This window comes from Bufo bufo, chromosome 1 (genome assembly GCF_905171765.1).
Source record: "Bufo bufo chromosome 1, aBufBuf1.1, whole genome shotgun sequence".
Lineage (NCBI taxonomy): Eukaryota > Metazoa > Chordata > Amphibia > Anura > Bufonidae > Bufo > Bufo bufo.
Window position 1 is genome coordinate 370,584,893 of NC_053389.1, and position 21,345 is coordinate 370,606,237.

At 42.7% G+C, this 21,345-nt stretch overlaps 1 protein-coding gene across 1 annotated transcript in view; it reads left to right on the plus strand.

Moving 5' to 3' along the window:
• TENM2 (teneurin transmembrane protein 2) overlaps positions 1–21,345 on the plus strand; it is a 3,383,593-nt gene that overhangs the window by 2,439,560 nt on the left and 922,688 nt on the right. Inside the window, exon 13 of the mRNA XM_040404927.1 lies at positions 13,317–13,463. Coding sequence (XP_040260861.1) covers positions 13,317–13,463 — 147 coding nt within the window. The remainder of the gene's footprint in view (positions 1–13,316; positions 13,464–21,345) is intronic.

The window sequence follows — 21,345 nt, forward strand, 5'->3', positions numbered from 1 at the left end:
CTGGACAGAAAATCCCCGCCAGGCCGGGGTGTTCTTTGCCAGTTCATATTTAGACCAGAAGAGCTCAAGCCCCTCTGGTCTAACAAAACTAACATCAAAACTCTTGGTGCCGTAGGGATGGATTAGGGCAAAGATGTCATTTGCCACAAAGCCCATCCCTAGGAGAAGCTCTACAACGTCTTTCCTAGAAGGCGTTGCTTCTTCACTCCTCCAAGAGAGACGGGCCACATTCCTACGGCTCCCCCCGGATGTAGGGAGAGACCAAACGGTCTCTCCCGCTCTTTCCTCTCGGAAGGTTCTCAGACCATGTCTCTCTGTCCAAAAAGACAGGTTAACCGGTTCACCCTCCACCTGCATGGAAGTCTCTTTCCCCTTCCTCAAAGCCTCCAAGAGGCGCCGTTGCAAGTTACCATTACCTGATTCCCTGGGCAAAGAGTCACCTGCAGCCACACTAGCATATGATCTCCTATTTGGACTTACACAATCCCCTGCTTCCCTTGCAACCTGCCTCCTCCCGTCAGCCTCTTCCTCAGCCTCTTCCTCCTCGACTTCCGTATCTGCTGCATAAGCAGCTACCAATTCCTCGTTCATACTCTCACCAGTTATATCTTCATTTGCCTCGCCATTCATTTCACCATTTCCATCCTTATTTGTAACAATGTCCTCATTCATACTCTCATTCATACTCTCATTCATACTCTCATTTGCGTCTCTTCCTAAGTTACCACTCGCAACATCTTTTACCTTGCTTACAATCCCATCGCTCTTCACTCCCCTCAGACTGGTCGGGTTCCCTAGAGAAGTACTGGCGTCATTAAAGGCAGGGTTTGAAGGGCCCCCCATTTCAGGAACTGCAGAGGACCTCTTATCCTCCACACCCCTCACCCTCTCTGCAGCCCGCACAGTCCCTGAAGATTCTGCAACCTCCACAGACTTTAATGGTTTCTTTACTGGTTTCTTTACTGGTGTCTTTATAAACCTTCCAGATTTTGCCCTGGCCCTTTCTAATGCCTTTTTCTGAGCCTTGTCCGCAGCCATTCCATCCTTCACCTTGTCCGCAACACTGTCAGGGGTTTTAACCCTGTCTGCTCCTGTGTTCTCCTTTCCACTGCAGGAAAGGGGGACACCTTCTGCCACCATCTCAGATTCATTCTCCCGTGCTGTTTGGCCTGATTCCACTACAGGAACCGGGCTGGGCTCAGCAATGGGTTCAGAAGGCACAAAACGTAATACTTCTTCTTTTATGATCTTCTTTTTCTTTTCTTTTACCACCTCATCCTCTGGGACCTCCTCGTCACCGAAATACAATTTCCCCACTGGGGATTCCAGCTGCCTGATCTCCACCATTAGACTCCCCCCAGACCTGCCTTCATCCCCAGAGGATGACATAACTGGTTCAGAGGGGTCCCCTTGGCCACCCGGTAATGAGTCCACCTCTGATTCCACCGCCGACTCCTTCACCGTCCTCTGGCTTCCAGACCGCAGCCCTAACGGACTGGAGCCAGACATGCTTTCAAACCGACAGTCATTTTTAAATTTTTCCATAAACGGCCCTCCATTTTTCACTATAGAGGCCCTCTTTTCCTCCAAAGTCGCAATCTCCTCCTCCAGCTTCTCCAGCCTGGAGGAGAGGACCGCTTTTTTACTTCTTGGTAACATGTTGTCCTGAACTTTCACATTCTTATACTGCAATTGAAGTCGTTTTAATTGCTTCTTTACCTCCTCATACTGGTTTAAAAAATACGCCACCCTTGATGAGTATAATGAGGGGGTTTCAGTGGGGCTCATGACACCCCAATTAAACAGTCTCCTGGCCTCTCCAGCTTGTACACCAGAGGAGATACCAGGAGAAGAGCCAGAAACACCAGCAACCACACCAGGAGCTAAGTCACTGCTAGTTACACCTGAAGCACCCCTTCTGGGCTGAGGCACAGAAATACTACTCCCAGCTTCACATACCTCACCCTTTGGGGTTCCAGGCTCCATTCCTGCAGCTTTTCCTGGTCCAGAGACTTCGCAGGCTGCTTGTGCAGCAACCTGACCCGCCGGCTCTGCTCTCTGCTCACCCGCTGCCTGCTCAGCAGCGGGCCTTTCTTTTCCATCCAGCTTTCCTGGGTGCAGAGTTATCTGCTCTGAAGAGGAGCTCGGAGAGGATCCTAGGCTTGTTTTCCTCCCAGGACCTCTCCTGACCCCGCCCGGTGCATTGCTGGAGTCACACAGGGATTCCTGCAGTGGATCTCTGCTGCTCCTGGTTGCTGCTCCTCTCCTGCCCGCAGTCTGAGCGGGGTTGTCACCTGTTCCCTGCGGCTTTGCAGCCGCACGCTGCGGGGTTCTCTGAGGCTTTCCACTGGCCGCCGATGTCACATTGCCGCTGATTCTTGATGCTGGAGAATCAGGAGGTAAGTCTCCAGTTTCAGGGGGTCTTCCTGCCGCACGCGGGGTTCCATTATGGCTGCCGGCACGTGTAGATAAACGGCGGCAGTCAGGGGCTCGAGGATCCATACCTGGAGAACACGCCACCCCCTGGGGAAAGGGCAGCGTATCCCCCAGCACACGATATCAGGCTCTGGATCCTCTCACAGAGTGCAGCACAGAGGCAGAAACACAGCTCCTCCTCCTCCTTTTGCCGTGAATGAACCCCTGCTGTGCCTGGGTGAAAGGGGCCTTAATCTCTCAAATTCATCTGTTCTATTGCTGGGTGACATGACCCCCCTTTTGCCGTGAATGAACCCCTGCTGTGCCTGGGTGACAGGGGACTAAATCTCTCAAAATCCTCTGTTCTATTGTTGGGTGACATGAACCCCCTTTTGCTGTGAATGAACCCCTGCTGTACCTATGTGACAGGGGCCTAAATCTCTCAAAATCCTCTGTTCTATTGCTGGGTGACAAGATCCCCTTTTTGCCGTGAATGAACCCCTGCTGTGCCTGGGTGACAGGGGCCTAAATCTCTCAAAATCCTCTGTTATATTGCTGGGTGACATGAACCCCCTTTTGCCGTAAATGAACCCCTGCTGTGCCTGGGTGACAGGGGCCTAAATCTCTCAAAATCCTCTGTTCTATTGCTGGGTGACAAGATCCCCCTTTTGCCGTGAATGAACCCCTGCTGTGCCTGGGTGACAGGGGCCTAAATCTCTCAAAATCCACTGTTCTATTGTTGGGTGACATGAACCCCCTTTTGCCGTGAATGAACCCCTGCTGTGCCTGGGTGACAGGGGCCTAAATCTCTCAAAATCCTCTGTTCTATTGCTGGGGGACATGAAGCCCCTTTTGCCGTGAATGAACCCCTGCTGTGTCTGGGTGACAGGGGCCTAAATCTCTCAAAATCCTCTGTTCTATTGCTGGGTGACAAGAACCCACTTTTGCCATGAATAAACCCCTGCTGTTCCTGAGTGACAGGGGCCTAAATCTCTCAAAATCCTCTGTTCTATTGCTGGGTGACAAGAACCTACTTTTGCCGTGAATGAACCTCTGCTGTGCCTGGGTGACAGGGGCCTAAATCTCTCAAAATCCTCTGTTCTATTGCTGGGTGACATGAACCCCCTTTTGCCGTGAATGAACCCCTGCTGTGCCTGGGTGACAGGGGGCTAAATCTCTTAAAATCCTCTGTTCTATTGCTGGGTGACATTGAACCCCCTTTTGCCGTGAATGAACCCCTGCTGTGCCTGGCTGACAAGATCCCCCTTTTGCCGTAAATGAACCCCTGCTCTGCATTGCTGACAGGGAACAAAATTTTGTGAAAACATCTGTTACTGATCGGAAGATGTGCGACTACAAGCGCACGCTGATGATAGCATTTCCACCTGACAGCGGTTGCACAGTGGAAGCACAAGGCGAAGGCAGAGGAGGAGGAAGAGGTCGCCAACGCAACTGGGGCACCACCAGCACCTGAGAAGGCAGGGTTAGCATGGCCAAAATGTGGAAAAGCTTTGTCAGCCTTGGAGGTGCTGACCTGCCCTGCAGCCAGTGTATAGTGTGAACGTGTTTTGCACGGCAGAGAACATTATCACAGGCCACAGCCAATGTGAACAAGCTTACGTTTATTAAAATGAACCAGGCATGGATCCCACAGGACTTGTCCGTACCTTGTGCATAATAGACATTTATACCAGCCTCAACCATCCATTCTTGTACTTAAGTGCACTTATTCTTTGTTTTATTTTGTTATATGTCCCAATATTTTGGGATACCCCAATTTAAAAATAAAAAATAACACAAATCAGTGTTGGCTACCTATTCCTCCTGCACCGCTGCTTCCACCTACACCGCCACGTCAACCTACACCGCCACATACACCCATCCACCGCCTCCTTAACCTCCTACTCCTAGATCCAGATTGTTATTTTTAATTTTTCTGTATTTTATGTTATTTTAAGTCATTTCCCTATCCACATTTGTTTGCAGAACAGTTGCCAAGCTCTTAAGCACATTTTGATGCCTTTTGCAGCCCTCTAGCCCTTTCCAGGACTATTTTAGAGCCATTTTAGTGCCCAAAAGTTCGGGTCCTTATTGACTTCAATGGGGTTCGGGTTAGGGGTCAAGTTCGGGTCAAGTTCGGTTCCCGAACCCAAAGCCCAAAGTCAAATGCTGACCAAATTCAGTTTTTTTTGGCCTGTTCTTCTGATAGATCAAATTGTGATGGAACTAATTGTGAGGCAAACACAGGAGCCAAGCCTACTCTCGAATTAGGTATCATGAATAGATCTGCACCTGTTCTGTGGTTTTGACCAGCAGCTGCTTTGGGCTGACAATAACTGATGATGAGAATAACTAACCAAATAACTTAGCCTAATAGTGATGCACAGTCATTTTACAGCTAACAGAAGGGATTCAAACGCATGTGTTTGCACTGCCTCAACATGGATTAAAAAACCCTTTTTCTATCCACTACTTTTTTGGCACTGCTTCCATCTCCTTACTTTGTTCCAGCGTTTTTTTTTTTTTTTTTTTTGCTTTACTGAAGAATGCTGTATGACTTAATCTAGGTGTTAGCTAGGAATGTTGGTGGCCTGCATGATGATATGCACGTTTATATATGTGACCTGTCTGTCATTCTGACACATAGTAACTGTTTTGCTGCCAGAAAGGACTAGCTATGCATGTTGCTGCACTGCACAGTGATGTACACCAGAAAATATTCTCCCTAAAGTTTAACTGCAGGTCGGCATAGGCCTGATTTAACATGCTTTGTGACAGATTAAGTCATACCTAAACAAATTTTTGCAGAAAAATTCAGCAAAGTTACCGAATCTAATTTTTTAAAACTTTGCTTATTTCTTCAAGTGTACAATGTGCAAATATATAGTTTCACTAATTCAAGACAATGTAAATCAAAATTAGCAACACTCAAAGCACAGATAGTGATGAGCGGGAGGTGCCATATTCGATTTCGACGAAATTCGTGAATATTCGCTTGAATATTCGTCTCATATTCGTCGAAATCCAATACTCGTCATTATTCTAGTTATCGCGATTAAGATGCGATTTAAATAGTCTTGCGATTTTAACTTAAGGTAACTTTCCTATTGGTTTAATATCTAGAATTAGCGAAGGTGACGAATATGACTAATATATTCGTCATATTCATCAAAACGAAGATAACGAAGTATTTTCCATCTTCGTTTTAGCTCCATATTCGTCAACTTCGCTAATTCTAGCAATCAAATAGGAAAGTTGACTATAGAGACAGCTGTGTTTAATTCACGATTATATTACTTTTTTAAAAATAAATAGAATAATTATAATAATTATCAAGTATTATAATTATTTTATTTATTTAAAAAAAAAGCAAAGTAATATTATCACATAGCGAATTAAAAACTTAGCTGTCTCTAGTCAACTTTCCTATTTGATTGCTAGAATTAGCGAAGTTGACGAATATGGAGCTAAAACGAAGATGGAGAATACTTTGTTATCTTCGTTTTGAGGAATATGACAAATACATTCGTCATATTCGCTATCTTCGCTAATTCTACCAAGCCAACCATAATAAACCAGGTCTAAGTTGAAATCGCAATGCGATTACTTCAAGTTATATTAATCAAATTGCGATTTCAACTTAGCACTGCTATATTCCATATTTTTTAACTTTGTTAATTCTAGCAAGCTGACCCATTAGAAACACAGCTCATAGTTGAAATCGCAATGCGATCAATATAACTTGAAGTAATCGCATTGCGATTTCAACTTAGATCTGGCTTCCTAGCTGCTCCAGTCAGTGCCCGTTGCCGCTTCTGCCGACTTCCGTGCTCATGGAGCCTCCCCATCACCATGGGAACGCCTCCATACTAGAATGTACTGTCGGATGTGAGAATTAAGTTAAAATCGCAATGCGATTAATATAACTTGAAGTAATCGCATTGCGATTTCAACTTAGACCTGGTTTATTATGGTTGGATTGGTAGAATTAGCGAAGATTTGGATTCTGTTCCAGAGCATTAGTTTTTGCAAAGAGATCTGGGGATGGTTACCTGCCCATATGAATCTAGTGAAAGCCTTGTTCAAGATGTTAATGTCGGCATGTTTTAGCAAGATTGGGAGAGTTTGAAGGCGGTACAATAGTTTGAAGAAACTCATCATTTTGATCAAATGGCATCTGCCTAAACAAGACAAGGGAAGATTATGCCATTTTTCTAGTTCCGCCGTTATCTTTCCAATCAACGGTGGATAATTGAGGGTATACAATGAGATAGGTAGCCTACCAATCCTTAACCCCAGGTACGTTATATGTTGTTTAACTGTAGTATGAGTGAAACCACTCGATAGCCATAGGCTAGGAGGGTTTTTGGCATGGAGCTCCAAAATTTCACTCTTGGAGGAGTTGATGTTATATCCTGAGAGAAGGCCAAAACTTTGAAGCTAATCTACCAATGGACCCAAGTGCTGCTGAGGAGTTGACATAAATATCAATAGGTCATCAGCACATAATGCTAATTTGACCTCTTTCTTACCTACTCTAATACCCGAATATAAGTCAGAGTCCTCCAAGAGTCTAGCTAAGGGTTCTAAGGCTAAGTCAAATAGCAACGAGGATAAAGGACACCTCTGTATGATACCTCTTTGGAGCGGGAAAATGGGGGACAGAAAACCTCCTGTATGTATTCTCGCCATTGGGCTAGTGTAAAGACCTTTTAGGAAGATGTGTATGTTGCCAAAGATACTTCCAGGTATTATCTGGAGACCACTTTGCGCAAATTACTAATGTAGCCTATTATCCTCCCTCTCAATACCGCTTTTGCTGTTTCCCAATGAGTCGAAACATCTGATGCACCGGGGGGTTATTCCCTTGAAACTCAAACCACCAACCTTGCAGAATGTCTTAAAATTTTGTCATTTGCCAGGAACAAAGGAAAACGCCAGATAAAATCCACTCCCCTTGGATAGGAATTCTGAAAACATATAGAAATGGGTGAGTGATCAGAGATAACCAACTCATGTATCTCTGCTGCGAGGACCCTACATGTTGTACTTGTACAGGTAAGTAAATAGTCAATTCGAGACCATGCCTGATGGGTGTGTGTATTCCCTGTCATCCGGGTGAAATAAGCGCCAGATATCCCGTAGTCCAGTGGAGGACATGAATGGTTTGGAGAGTGGAGCTTAAAGTATAACTGTTGTATTTTTTTTTTTTTGGAGTATTAGATTGTGGTGATTAATATCACCTTGGTGGCCCTATTTCAACTTTTCACTGTGTATTCAATTACCCCTTAATTCCACATTTTTGTCCCCTGTACTGCCTACTTTTACCTGTGCTTAAAATAGGGTTGCTAGGCATGTTCCGTCTATCTGTTGAAGGACGGAGGACGCAGAAGCAGGCTGCGTGCAAGGTCAGATTACTGACAGCCAGGGACTGTAAATAAATTATTAAAGCCAGGTCCTCCCCAGCAGCTGATAACAGTGCCTGGGCTGTGTGCACTTCTCCCTGTCCCTGCACTTGGAAGACACTCCCTCACTCAGCAGAGCTGGAGAAGGCAGAGTTGAACCAGCGCACAACATGGAAGGGAGATCTGCCATCTGCTCAGTGAATAAATGAAAGCAACATGTGGTAAGAGGACCCCTTTGTGCTGCAGGAGATTAACCCTTTAGGGGGACGGCTCTGGTTACTGACACTTTTGGGGGGCTATTGTTACTGACTAGTGAGGGCAGGCGGGATTAGCCTCAGGGTGAGGGCAGTGGCGGCCATCTTAACTGAATAGTGAGATTGCAGTTTTATGCAGACTGGTTGCTAAGGGCTGAATCTTATTAAATATGGGGTAAGTCAGTCTAATAGTAACTGATTCTGGAATATCATGTTATTAGTAACTACATATATGAAAATTGAAATTAGGGTCTACATGTGACAGTTATCCTTTAAATCCCCAGTACAAGAGTGCAGAGAGCCTACCTCTTGTTGTAAGGTGTTCACTTGAAGGCTGTTTTGGCCCACCTCTTCTCTCAGCGAAGTAAACGAGGCCAATATCGTGGTTTCCAGAGTCCTTTATATATCCGGCATGATACGCAACGCCACTTTAATGGCGAGTTTCTTATAATCCAGTGGGTCCATGTCCCCCGGAGGTGCTGTGAGTTCCTGCGAGTGTTCATCTTGAAATATCAAGGGTTGACTGGCCGCCATCTTGTCTGAACTCGGTGAGGAGGATCCCTGAGATCCCGTGGATTTCTGTCCACTTCTCAGCAGGTACCGATCCATATGACCGAAGGTGATATTCTGGGGTCGGTCCCACATCACTTTCGCTTTGCAATGACGCTCGTGGCACCGCTATTACCGAAGAGCTCCGCTAGCTGCGTCCTCACATGGTAGCACAGGAACCGGAAACCTCCTTGTATTTTTTTTGTTAAGAAGAGGATTTTATTGGAGTTCAGGAACCACAAATTTTATGCTATATTTACATTTGATTGCACCACACCATATACTCTTTTGTCTCTATCAGCAAACTGCAGACAGAAGCATACCATAATTATAATTATTTATAATTATTTAGCCCGTTTACTATAGTGCTGAAAATATATGTGACATTGCACATAAAAAGCCTGGAGGTTCAAATTGAAGGTAGCAACTGAGTTTTGCAAATAATATGTTCCTTGGTGTTTAAACAGTAAAATCACCTACTCTGTCACTTGTGATTATCACAGGGTAGGAGCAGGATATGACACATGGAAATTATACATTTTGAAGTCCTGCTACATTTGGAAGTACAATAAACGTAATTAAATATACTATGACATAGACTTTCAATCATGGGACTGATTGCTAGGGGATGTTGTTCCAATGGGTCGGTTCCTTATCACAGTCATATATTTTCAGTAGCTAAACTGCATGCTTTTGGATCAACAGACAGAATAACGGTATTTTTTTCCATTTTTAATGCATAAAAAGTGAGTTTGTCATGATGTGTAACCATACTATCCAGTAGCCACATAGAAGGGAAATGTAATGGACAGTGGGGGTTCACCCACTGTGCCAACTAACCAGTCTGACTTAGGGCTAAATCTAAGGGTATTGCTCTGGCGGTCTCCTGATTGATTTTCACCCTTTAACCCCTGTAATGGGATCTGGCCTTCGATACAAAGGAACCAGCAGGCCGCTACCTCTTGTAATAGTCCTAGATGAAGTTGGCAGCTGACCCACAGTGAAGCGCCAGGGCATCTGGCAATACTAGTAGTCAGGAAACAGGCCAAGGCTAGGGCAGGCAGAGTTGGTGTGTCAAAGAAGCAAAGAAAACGGTTCCAGCACTGCAATTTTTCTCAATAAAATCTTCCTCTTTATTTCCGTAAGAATTTCAAAATATTAACAATAAGATGTAGGTCTCCATGATACCTTTTGAATGTAGAGAATTCTACTGTCTTGTTTTTCTTTTAAGTGGTATATTGTATTTGTATTGTCCCAAGTCACATGATGCGTTTTCTTTCACTTTGAGCTGGGCCGCCAATGTCTATAGGCTTATTGCTAGCCATAATGGTGTAGTCAGACTCAGCCCAAAGCTATGTAGAAACTCATCATGTGGGGATATTTTAATTCAACATGTTCACTAAGTATGAGACAACAGGTGTGTGTCTGTGGGTTGATCAGGTTGTGATGTCATGTTACCACCACCCACTTGTTGGGGGAGGGTACATGGTTATTTAAATTTTTCAAACCCACAGACCACATTGTTACGACTAAGGAGAAGGTCTCCGAAATGCATAAACAGTTGCTTGTTTCTGAAATTGTCTGCATTTTGATATTGTTACGGAAATAAAGAGGACAATTTTATTGAGAAAAAATTGCAGTGCTGGTACCGTTTTCTTTGCTTCTTTGACCTATCCAGGAACTTGCTGGTTGAACTCCGTGCACACGGGACAACACATACCGAACCGGTGAGCTGGACAAAAGAACTGTTATACAGAGTTTGTGTGTATCTGAGAAACAAGTCTGAGGTCAGGCAAGCAGCTGGGGGTTGATATGATGAACAAGAAGTAGTGGGGACAGCCAGTGAAGGGTCAGAGTCGGTAAACAAATCATTACACAGGAAGACAGACAGAATAGGACTAGCAAACAGTAGAATATCTAAAGCTCAGGCACATGCACCTGGTGAAGGTGCCTTAAACACACACAAGTTTCAGCCATAGGCATGTGGAGAGACAGGAGGGGGAACCTGGAAAGCAGGAGCAGGCCACCACCTGAAAGGAAAGCATATGGAATTTTGGTGCCCATGCTTGCTATCAGTAGCAGAGGAAAAAGAAACCAGTCTTGGCTGCCAGACAGAAGAGTGATGCAGCACCCATGTCTGCTCAGAGGAGTAGGGGAGAAGTGGGAATAAGCCTCCAGAACAACAGGAAGGTTTGTATTGCAATAAATATAGAGGGGTGCAACGTACAGGCTTATCCAGAGAAAGGCTATGGCCATGGGGGTGGCTGGTGGCAAACTGCCTTCTCCCAATAGAAAATTGTTGTTTCAATGCCTGCCTAAAGTTAACCATAAACTTGAGGTAATTGTCGGTCAAATGACTAACAGCTCTCCCTTCTAAACCTTTTTTTGTATGGAACAATTTTACCTGCATGCTGGTAAAGCCAAATTCATATAGAACTATACTATCATTGTTATGACTATTACCACAGAATCTTAAAACAGTATATATGTTAGAAACCATATTAGTCTAGCTGTGCATTTTTCATAGATATCATGAAAACACCCATTGGCAACAACTAGTTTACTAATTTCTAGCAAAGAATTGATTTTTCTTTTGTTGAATAAAAATTGTCTGTGTTTTTTTCAAATACATGTTGCTATTAAACCAGAATTCTAGAAGGTTTATATCCAAGTGAACATTCATTTTACTCACTTTCATAGGGTTGATGCTTGCACGGGAGATTTTTTTTTAATACAGGCTAGAGTGGATTAGGCTACTTTCACACTAGTGTTGTTTAAATCTGGCGTTCAATTCCAACACCGGAATTGCCCGCCGGATCCGGAAAAACGTGTGAAAACGGATTACATTTGAATCCTGATCAGGATTTTGATCACAATGAAAAAATGCATTGGAAAAAACGGATCCGCCATTTATTTTTTTTCACATTTTTCGGGTTTAACATGCAAAAGCCGGATCCGGTTCGATCCGGCGTTAATGCAAGTCAATGGGAAAAAGACCGGATCCGGCGTTCAGTCAAAGTTTTCAGGATTTTTGGCCGGAGGTAAAAAAAACAACATGCTACGGTTTTCTGAAAAGCCTGATCAGTCAAAAAGACTGAACTGAAGACATCCTGATGCATCCTGAACGGATTACTCTCCATTCAGAATGCATTAGGATAAAACTGATCAGTTCTTTTCCGGATTTGAGCCCCTAGGACGGAACTAAGCGCCGGAAAAGAAAAACGCTAGTGTGAAAGTACCCTTATATTGGATTTCTAAAGTATACTGTACATAGTTGATATGGCTGCCTAATGTTGATTTAAGGTGCAAGCATAGCTGTGGCTCATATTATGAAAAATGTATCAAGAATTATATCATATGATAATCAAAAAGTGTACACGTAAGTAATTGAGTATCAAAGTTTGACGTGCCCTGCTAAAAATACCTTTAATAAATGGGTAGTAGGCTAAAGTTGCCCTGGTGAAACTTGTTTACACAGACTAAGGCCTAGTTCACACGAACGTATGGCTTTTATAGTTTTTTGCGGTCTTTTTTTCACGGATCCGTTGTTCCGTTTTTGAGTTCCGTTGTGTTTCCGTTTCCTTTCCGTTTTTCCGTTCCGTTTTTCCATATGGCATATACAGTATACAGTAATTACATAGAAAAAATTGGGCTGGGCATAACATTTTCAATAGATAGTTCAAAAAAACCGGAACGGATACGGAAGACGTACGGATGCATTTCCGTATGTGTTCAGTTTTTTTGCGGACCCATTGACTTTAATAGAGCCACGGAACGTGATGTGCGGCCAAATATAGGACATGTTCTATCTTTCAACGGAACGGAAAAACGGAAATGCGGAAACGGAATGCATACGGAACACATTCCGTTTTTTTGCGGAACCATTGAAATGAATGGTTCCGTATACGGACCGTATACGGAACACAAAAAAACGACCCGTACACCCGCAAAAAAAACGTTTGTGTGAACTAGGCCTAATACCATGTCAAATCACATGTGATTTGACTCGGTATAGGCCTCTTTCACACGACAGTATGTCTTTTTCAGTGTTTTGCGGTCCGTTTTAAACGGATCCGTTGTTCCGTTTTTTGTTTCCGTTGTGTTTCCGTTTCCGTTCCGTTTTTCCGTTCCGTTTTTCCGTATGGCAAATACAGTATACAGTAATTACATAGAAAAAATTGGGCTGGGCATAACATTTTCAATAGATGGATCCGCAAAAAACGGAACGGATACGGAAGACATACGGATGCACTTCCGTATGCATTCCATTTTTGTGCGGACCCATAGACTTTAATGGAGCCCACGGAACGTGATTTGCGGCCAAATATAGGACATGTTCTATGTTAAAACGGAACGGAAAAACGGAAATACAGAAACGGAATGCATACGGAGTACATTCCGTTTTTTTTGCGGAACCATTGAAATCAATGGTTCCGTATACGGACCGTATACGGACCGCAAAAAACGGCCCGCAAAACGGAAAAAAAAAACGGCCGTGTGAAAGAGGCCTTAGTCTGTGTAAACAAGTTTCACCAGGGCAACTTTAGCCTACTACCCATTTATTAAAGGTATTTTTAGCAGAGCACGTCAAACTTTGATAATGGATTCATATTATCATCTATGCAGACCACAGTCATCTACAGTAGTCCAGATCACTATCTTTTATACTTATCTTCTTCCTTTTTTCAACCAGATGGCTGCCCTGATCTGTGCAATGGCAATGGGAGGTGCACACTTGGTCAGAACAGCTGGCAGTGTATCTGCCAGACCGGCTGGAGAGGGTCTGGATGCAATGTTGCCATGGAAACTTCTTGTGCTGATAACAAGGATAATGAGGGAGGTGAGCAAAAGTCTTCCATTTAAAATCCCAAAAGAACAGAAGGTTATGTGTTCACTTTAGATGAGAGTGATTTACTGACAAAAATCGGTTAAATACTAATTTACAAAAAAAGTTTGGTAAATATATTGTAGTCATCAAAACTGACCAGTACTGTACTAGTCGAATCTTTACAAAAGCATTGATTTCCAGAGAGACAAAATTCTAACAATAACACAGACTGGAGTTGAAAGCTACACTATTTTTCTAAGTTATCCTTACTTCAATAGTTGTGGTGTACATCTTTATAATATGACAAAAGTGTAGTCCTTAGTGTATTTAAAGTGTTTGCATACGATTAAGTAAAAACTGTTTACTTCTTTTCCTCAAAAAAATAACAATATATGATATATCTGGTAATGTATCCCATTCTCATTTAATCCTTGATAACCCATTTAAGAAAATATTATTATTAAAGGGAATCTGTCAGCAGCGACCTCCCTATCTGTATAACTGTTTGCATAGACACATAGCTTTAGTTCACCTGACTAAAACACTCTTTTTTTTTTTTTTTCTTGATCTGAGGCTCTGTTCCAGAGTTATTATACTTTATTTTAATATGCAAATTAGGCCATTAGTACAATTAGGGTGTCACCATTGCTTTTGTTGCACCCAAGCTCCAATCCTTTTTGTTGCCAGCACCTCCTTGGCTGCTTTGATGGACAGGGCAAAGCAGTGCAAGAGCAATGGTGAAGTCTCATTGCATTAAAGGCATCATCTTCATATTAAGAAAAAAGTATAATAACTCAGGAGTAGGGTTGAGCGAACCCGAACTGTAAAGTTCGGGTTCGTACCAAACTTTAGGATTTTGGGACCCCGAACCCGAACATTTCCGTATAAGTTCGGGTTCGGGTTCAGTGTTCGCCGCTTTCTTGGCGCTTTTTAAAAGGCTGCACAGCAGCCAATCAACAAGCTTCATACTACTTGCCCCAAGAGGCCATCACAGCCATGCCTACTAATGGAATGGCTGTGATTGGCAAGAGCAGCATGTGACCCAGGCTCTATATAAGCTTGAGTCACGTAGCGCTGCACGTCACTCTGCTGTTACAAGTGTAGGGAGAGGATGCTGCTGGACTTGTGATTTCAGGGAGAGCATAGAAGAGAATCTAACTCAGCGATCTGCAGACAAATAGTTGTGTGGGTGCAGGGCACTATTGTTTTACCCTGCCCTGAGCTCATTGACAAAAAAATACTAACTTTTAGAATTCTGTTAGTTAGGTGGGTGGCGGCGGCGGCCATTTTATGCATGCTCAGTGCACCAGCACTGCATCTGAGCTTTTGGGAGATTGCAAATCACAATTTTTGGGGGGCAAACTACAACATCTGTATTAGTCAGTGTGCAATTTAAGGTAGAAATACACCCATCATTTTCTGGGGTTTTAAAAACACTGTTTTTTTCAAAAAACTGTATTTTCCAGGTTTGCAGGTGTTAAATTCAAGTTTAATATCTACAGCTTTCATTTTCTGTTAGAAAAAAATGACTTTTTTGGCTATCTACAACATCTGTATTAGTCCGTGTGCAATTTAAGGTAGAAATACACCCATCATTTTCTGGGGTTTGAAAAACACACTTTCTTTTTTTTAAAAAAACTGTATTTTCCATTTCTGCAAGTGTTAAATTCAAGTTTAACATCTACAGCTTTCATATTCTGTTAGCAAAAAATTACTTTTTTTGGCAATCTACAACATCTGTATCAGGCCTCATGCACACGACAGTATTTTTTCACGGTCCGCAAAACGGGGTTCCGTTGTTCCGTGATCCGTTTCCGTTTTTGTTTCCGTGTCTTCCTTGATTTTTAAAGGATCACCAGACATGAAAAAAGAAAAAAAAATCACACTCTTTTGACAAAAACCACTATTTTCAGGCCTTGCAGCATCAGCACGTGTAAAATTAAAGGCTTATATACTGCTGTCAAATTAAGTTTTTAAATAAACAGTCATTTGGGCACAAAAAATTTAGTTGGCAGCCTTTGATGCAGATGTCATTGTGAGAAACACCCTTAATACATTTGGGTTACATTTGGTGCACCAATATTGAATTCAGGCCTACACTGGTTCAGACCCTGTGAGATATCCCCTCTACATACAGGGGTTTGAATTAGGCATTTGAAATACAGCCATTTGAAATACAGCCATTTTGTGAAAAGATATATTTACTTCAGGCCTACACTGGTTCAGGGCGTGTGTGATCCCCCCTATACATAGAGGGGTTTGAATTAGGCATTTGAAAAACAGCCATTTGAAATACAGCCATTTTGTGCAAAGAAATCTTTACTTCAGGCCTACACTGATTCAGGGCGTGTGTGATCCCCCCTATACATACAGGGGTTTGAATTAGGCATTTGAAATACAGCCATTAGAAATACAGCCATTTTGTGCAAAGATATATTTACTTCAGGCCTACACTGATTCAGGGCGTGTGTGATCTCCCATATACATACAGGGGTTTGATTCAGCCATTTGAAATACAGCCATTTGAAATACAGCCATTTTGTGCAAAGAAATCTTTACTTCAGGCCTACACTGATTCAGGGCGTGTGTGATCCCCCCTATACATACAGGGGTTTGATTCAGCCATTTGAAATACAGCCATTTTGTGTAAAGTAATCTTTACTTCAGGCCTACACTGATTCAGGGCGTGTGTGATCCCCCCTATACATACAGGGGTTTGATTCAGCCATTTGAAATACAGCCATTTTGTGCAAAGAAATCTTTACTTCAGGCCTACACTGATTCAGGGCGTGTGTGATCCCCCCTATACACACAGGAGTTTGAATTAGGCATTTGAAATACAGCAATTTTGTGCAAAGAAATCTTTACTTCAGGCCTACACTGATTCAGGGCGTGTGTGATCCTCCCTATACATACAGGGGTTTGAATTAGGAATCTGAAATACAGCTATTTGAAATACAGCCATTTTGTGCAAAGATATATTTATTTCAGGCCTACACTGATTCAGGGCGTGTGTGATTCCCCCTATACATACAGGGGTTTGATTCAGCCATTTGAAATACAGCCATTTGAAATACAGCCATTTTGTGCAAAGAAATCTTTACTTCAGGCCTACACTGATTCAGGGCGTTTGTGATCCCCCCTATACATACAGGGGTTTAAATTAGGCATTTGAAATACAGCCATTTGAAATACAGCCTTTTTGTGCAAAGATATATTTACTTCAGGCCTACACTGATTCACTGCGTGTGTGATCCTCCCTATGCATACAGGGGTTTGATTCAGCCATTTGAAATACAGCCATTTTGTGCAAAGAAATCTTTATTTCAGGCCTACACTGATTCAGGGCGTGTGTGATCCCCCCTATACATACAGGGGTTTGAATTAGGAATTTGAAATACAGCCATTTGAAATACAGCCTTTTTGTGCAAAGATATATTTACTTCAGGCCTACACTGATTCAGGGCGTGTGTGATCCCCCTATACATACAGGGGTTTGATTCAGCCATTTGAAATACAGCCATTTTGTGCAAAGAAATCTTTACTTCAGGCCTACACAGATTCAGGGCGTGTGTGATCACCCCTAAACATACAGGGGTTTGATTCAGCCATTTGAAATACAGCTATTTGAAATACAGCCATTTTGTGCAAAGAAATCTTTACTTCAGGCCTACACTGATTCAGGGCGTGTGTGATCCCCCCTATACATACAGGGGTTTGAATTAGGCATTTGAAATACAGCCATTTGAAATACAGCCTTTTTGTGCAAAGATATATTTACTTCAGGCCAACACTGATTCAGGGCGTGTGTGATCCCCCCTATGCTTACAGGGGTTTGATTCAGCCATTTGAAATACAGCCATTTTGTGCAAAGAAATCTTTACTTCAGGCCTACACTGATTCAGGGCGTGTGTGATCACCCCTAAACATACAGGGGTTTGAATTAGGCATTTGAAATACAGCCATTTGAAATACAGCCATTTTGTGCAAATAAATCTTTACTTCAGGCTCACACTGATTCAGGGCATGTGTGATCCCCCCAATACATACAGTAGTTTGAATTAGGCATTTGAAATACAGCCATTTGAAATACAGCCTTTTTGTGCAAAGATATATTTACTTCAGGCCTACACTGATTCAGGGCGTGTGTTATTCCCCCTATACATACAGGGGTTTGATTCAGCCATTTGAAATACAGCCATTTAAAATACAGCCATTTTGTGCAAAGAAATCTTTACTTCAGTCCTACACTGAATTAGGGCGTCTGTAATCCCCCCTATACATACAGGAGTTTGAATTAGGCATTTGAAATACAGCCATTTGAAATACAGCCTTTTTGTGTAAAGATATATTTACTTCAGGCCTACACTAATTCAGGGCGTGTGTGATCCCTCTATACATACAGGGGTTTGATTCAGCCATTTGAAATGCAGCCATTTCAAATAAAGCCATTTTGTGCAAAGATATATTTACTTCAGGCCTACACTGATTAAGGGTGTGTGTGATCCCCCTATTCATACAGGGGTTTGAATTAGGCATTTGAAATACAACCATTTGAAATACAGCCATTTTGTGCAAATAAATCTTTACTTCAGACCTACACTGATTCAGGGCGTGTGTGATCCCCCCTATACATACAGGGGTTTGAATTAGGCATTTGAAATACAGCCATTTGAAATACAGCCTTATTGTGCAAAGATATATTTATTTCAGGCCTACACTGATTCAGGGCGTGTGTGATTCCCCCTATACATACAGGGGTTTGATTCAGCCATTTGAAATACAGCCATTTTGTGCAAAGAAATCTTTACTTCAGGCCTACACTGATTCAGGGCGTTTGTGATCCCCCCATACATACAGGGGTTTGAATTAGGCATTTGAAATACAGCCATTTGAAATACAGCCTTTTTGTGCAAAGATATATTTACTTCAGGCCTACACTGATTCAGGGCGTGTGTGATCCCCCCTATACATACAGGGGTTTGATTCAGCCATTTGAAATACAGCCATTTTGTGCAAAGAAATCTTTACTTCAGGCCTACACAGATTTAGGGCGTGTGTGATCACCCCTAAACATACAGGGGTTTGAATTAGGCATTTGAAATACAGCCATTTGAAATACAGCTATTTTGTGCAAAGAAATCTTTACTTCAGGCTCACACTGATTCAGGGCATGTGTGATCCCCCCAATACATACAGGGGTTTGATTCAGCCATTTGAAATATAGTCATTTAAAATACAGTCCTTTTGTGCAAAGAAATCTTTACTTCAGTCCTACACTGATTCAGGGTGTGTGTAATCCCCCCTATACATACAGGAGTTTGAATTAGGCATTTGAAATACAGCCATTTGAAATACAGCCTTTTTGTGTAAAGATATATTTACTTCAGGCCTACACTGATTCAGGGCGTGTGTGATCCCCCTATACATACAGGGGTTTGATTCAGCCATTTGAAATACAGCCATTTGAAATACAGCCATTTTGTGCAAAGATATATTTACTTCAGGCCTACACTGATTCAGGGCGTGTGTGATCCCCCTATATATACAGGGGTTTGATTCAGCCATTTGAAATACAGCCATTTGAAATACAGCCATTTTGTGCAAAGAAATCTTTACTTCAGGCCTACACTGATTCAGGGCGTGTGTGTTCCCCCCTATATATATATAGGGGTTTGAATTAGGCATTTGAAATACAACCATTTGAAATACAGCCTTTTTGTGCAAAGATATATTTACTTCAGGCCTACACTGATTCAGGGCATGTGTGATCCCCCCTATACATACAGGGGTTTGATTCAGCCATTTGAAATACAGCCATTTGAAATACAGCCATTTTGTGCAAAGAAATCTTTACTTTAGGCCTACACTGATTCAAGGCATGTGTGATCCCCCCTATACATACAGGGGTTTGAATTAGGCATTCGAAATGCAGCCATTTGAAATACAGCCATTTTGTGCAAAGATATATTTACTGCAGGCCTACAGAGGTTCAGGCACTCTGAGATACTACCTCTACATACAGGGGTTTGAATTAGGCATTTGAAATACAGCCATTTTGGCCAAAAAAAACTTTTATTGAGGCCTAGTCTGGTTCAGGCCGTGTGAGATACACCCTTTACATACTGTCGTTCTATTCTACTATTAATTGAACACCCATTTAGGGCAAGATCCTAAATTAAAAAATATGAGGAGAGCGTCAAATAAGGGACGTGCCCCAGGTCATGGTGGTGCTGGTGGAGCTCCTGTTGCAGGGAGAGGACGTGGTCGATCTGTGTCAGCTACACGCACAAGTGAAACCCCTTCCCCAGGTGCGAGTAAGCGACAAAACCTGCAGCGGTATTTGGTCGGGCCTAATGCTGCTCTACGAATGGTGAGGTCTGAACAAGTACAGGCGATAGTAGATTGGGTTGCATACAGTGGATCCAGTTCCTTCACATTGTCTCCCACCCAGTCTCATGCTGAAAGACCACAGTTGGCCTGATTCAGGGCATGTGTGATCCCCCCAATACATACAGTAGTTTGAATTAGGCATTTGAAATACAGCCATTTGAAATACAGCCTTTTTGTGCAAAGATATATTTACTTCAGGCCTACACTGATTCAGGGCGTGTGTTATTCCCCCTATACATACAGGGGTTTGAATTAGGCATTTGAAATGCAGCCATTTGAAATACAGCCATTTTGTGCAAAGATATATTTACTGTAGGCCTACAGAGGTTCAGGCCCTCTGAGATACTACCTCTACATACAGGGGTTTGAATTAGGCATTTGAAATACAGCCATTTTGGGCAAAAAAAACTTTTATTGAGGCCTAGTCTGGTTCAGGCCGTGTGAGATACACCCTTTACATACTGTCGTTCTATTCTACTATTAATTGAACACCCATTTAGGGCAAGATCCTAAATTAAAAAAATATGAGGAGAGCGTCAAATAAGGGACGTGCCCCAGGTCATGGTGGTGCTGGTGGAGCTCCTGTTGCAGGGAGAGGACGTGGTCGATCTGTGTCAGCTACACGCACAAGTGAAACCCCTTCCTCAGGTGCGAGTAAGCGACAAAACCTGCAGCGGCATGCTGCTCTACGAATGGTGAGGTCTGAACAAGTACAGGCGATAGTAGATTGGGTTGCATACAGTGGATCCAGTTCCTTCACATTGTCTCCCACCCAGTCTCATGCTGAAAGACCACAGTTGGCCTGATTCAGGGCATGTGTGATCACCCCAATACATACAGTAGTTTGAATTAGGAATTTGAAATACAGCCATTTGAAATACAGCCATTTTGTGCAAAGAAATCTTTACTTCAGGCTCACACTGATTCAGGGCATGTGTGATCCCCCCAATACATACAGTAGTTTGAATTAGGCATTTGAAATACAGCCATTTGAAATACAGCCTTTTTGTGCAAAGATATATTTACTTCAGGCCTACACTGATTCAGGGCGTGTGTTATTCCCCCTATACATACAGGGGTTTGAATTAGGCATTTGAAATGCAGCCATTTGAAATACAGCCATTTTGTGCAAAGATATATTTACTGTAGGCCTACAGAGGTTCAGGCCCTCTGAGATACTACCTCTACATACAGGGGTTTGAATTAGGCATTTAAAATACAGCCATTTTGGGCAAAAAAAACTTTTATTGAGGCCTAGTCTGGTTCAGGCCGTGTGAGATACACCCTTTACATACTGTCGTTCTATTCTACTATTAATTAAACACCCATTTAGGGCAAGATCCTAAATTAAAAAAATATGAGGAGAGCGTCAAATAAGGGACGTGCCCCAGGTCATGGTGGTGCTGGTGGAGCTCCTGTTGCAGGGAGAGGACGTTGTCGATCTGTGTCAGCTACACGCACAAGTGAAACCCCTTCCTCAGGTGCGAGTAAGCGACACAAC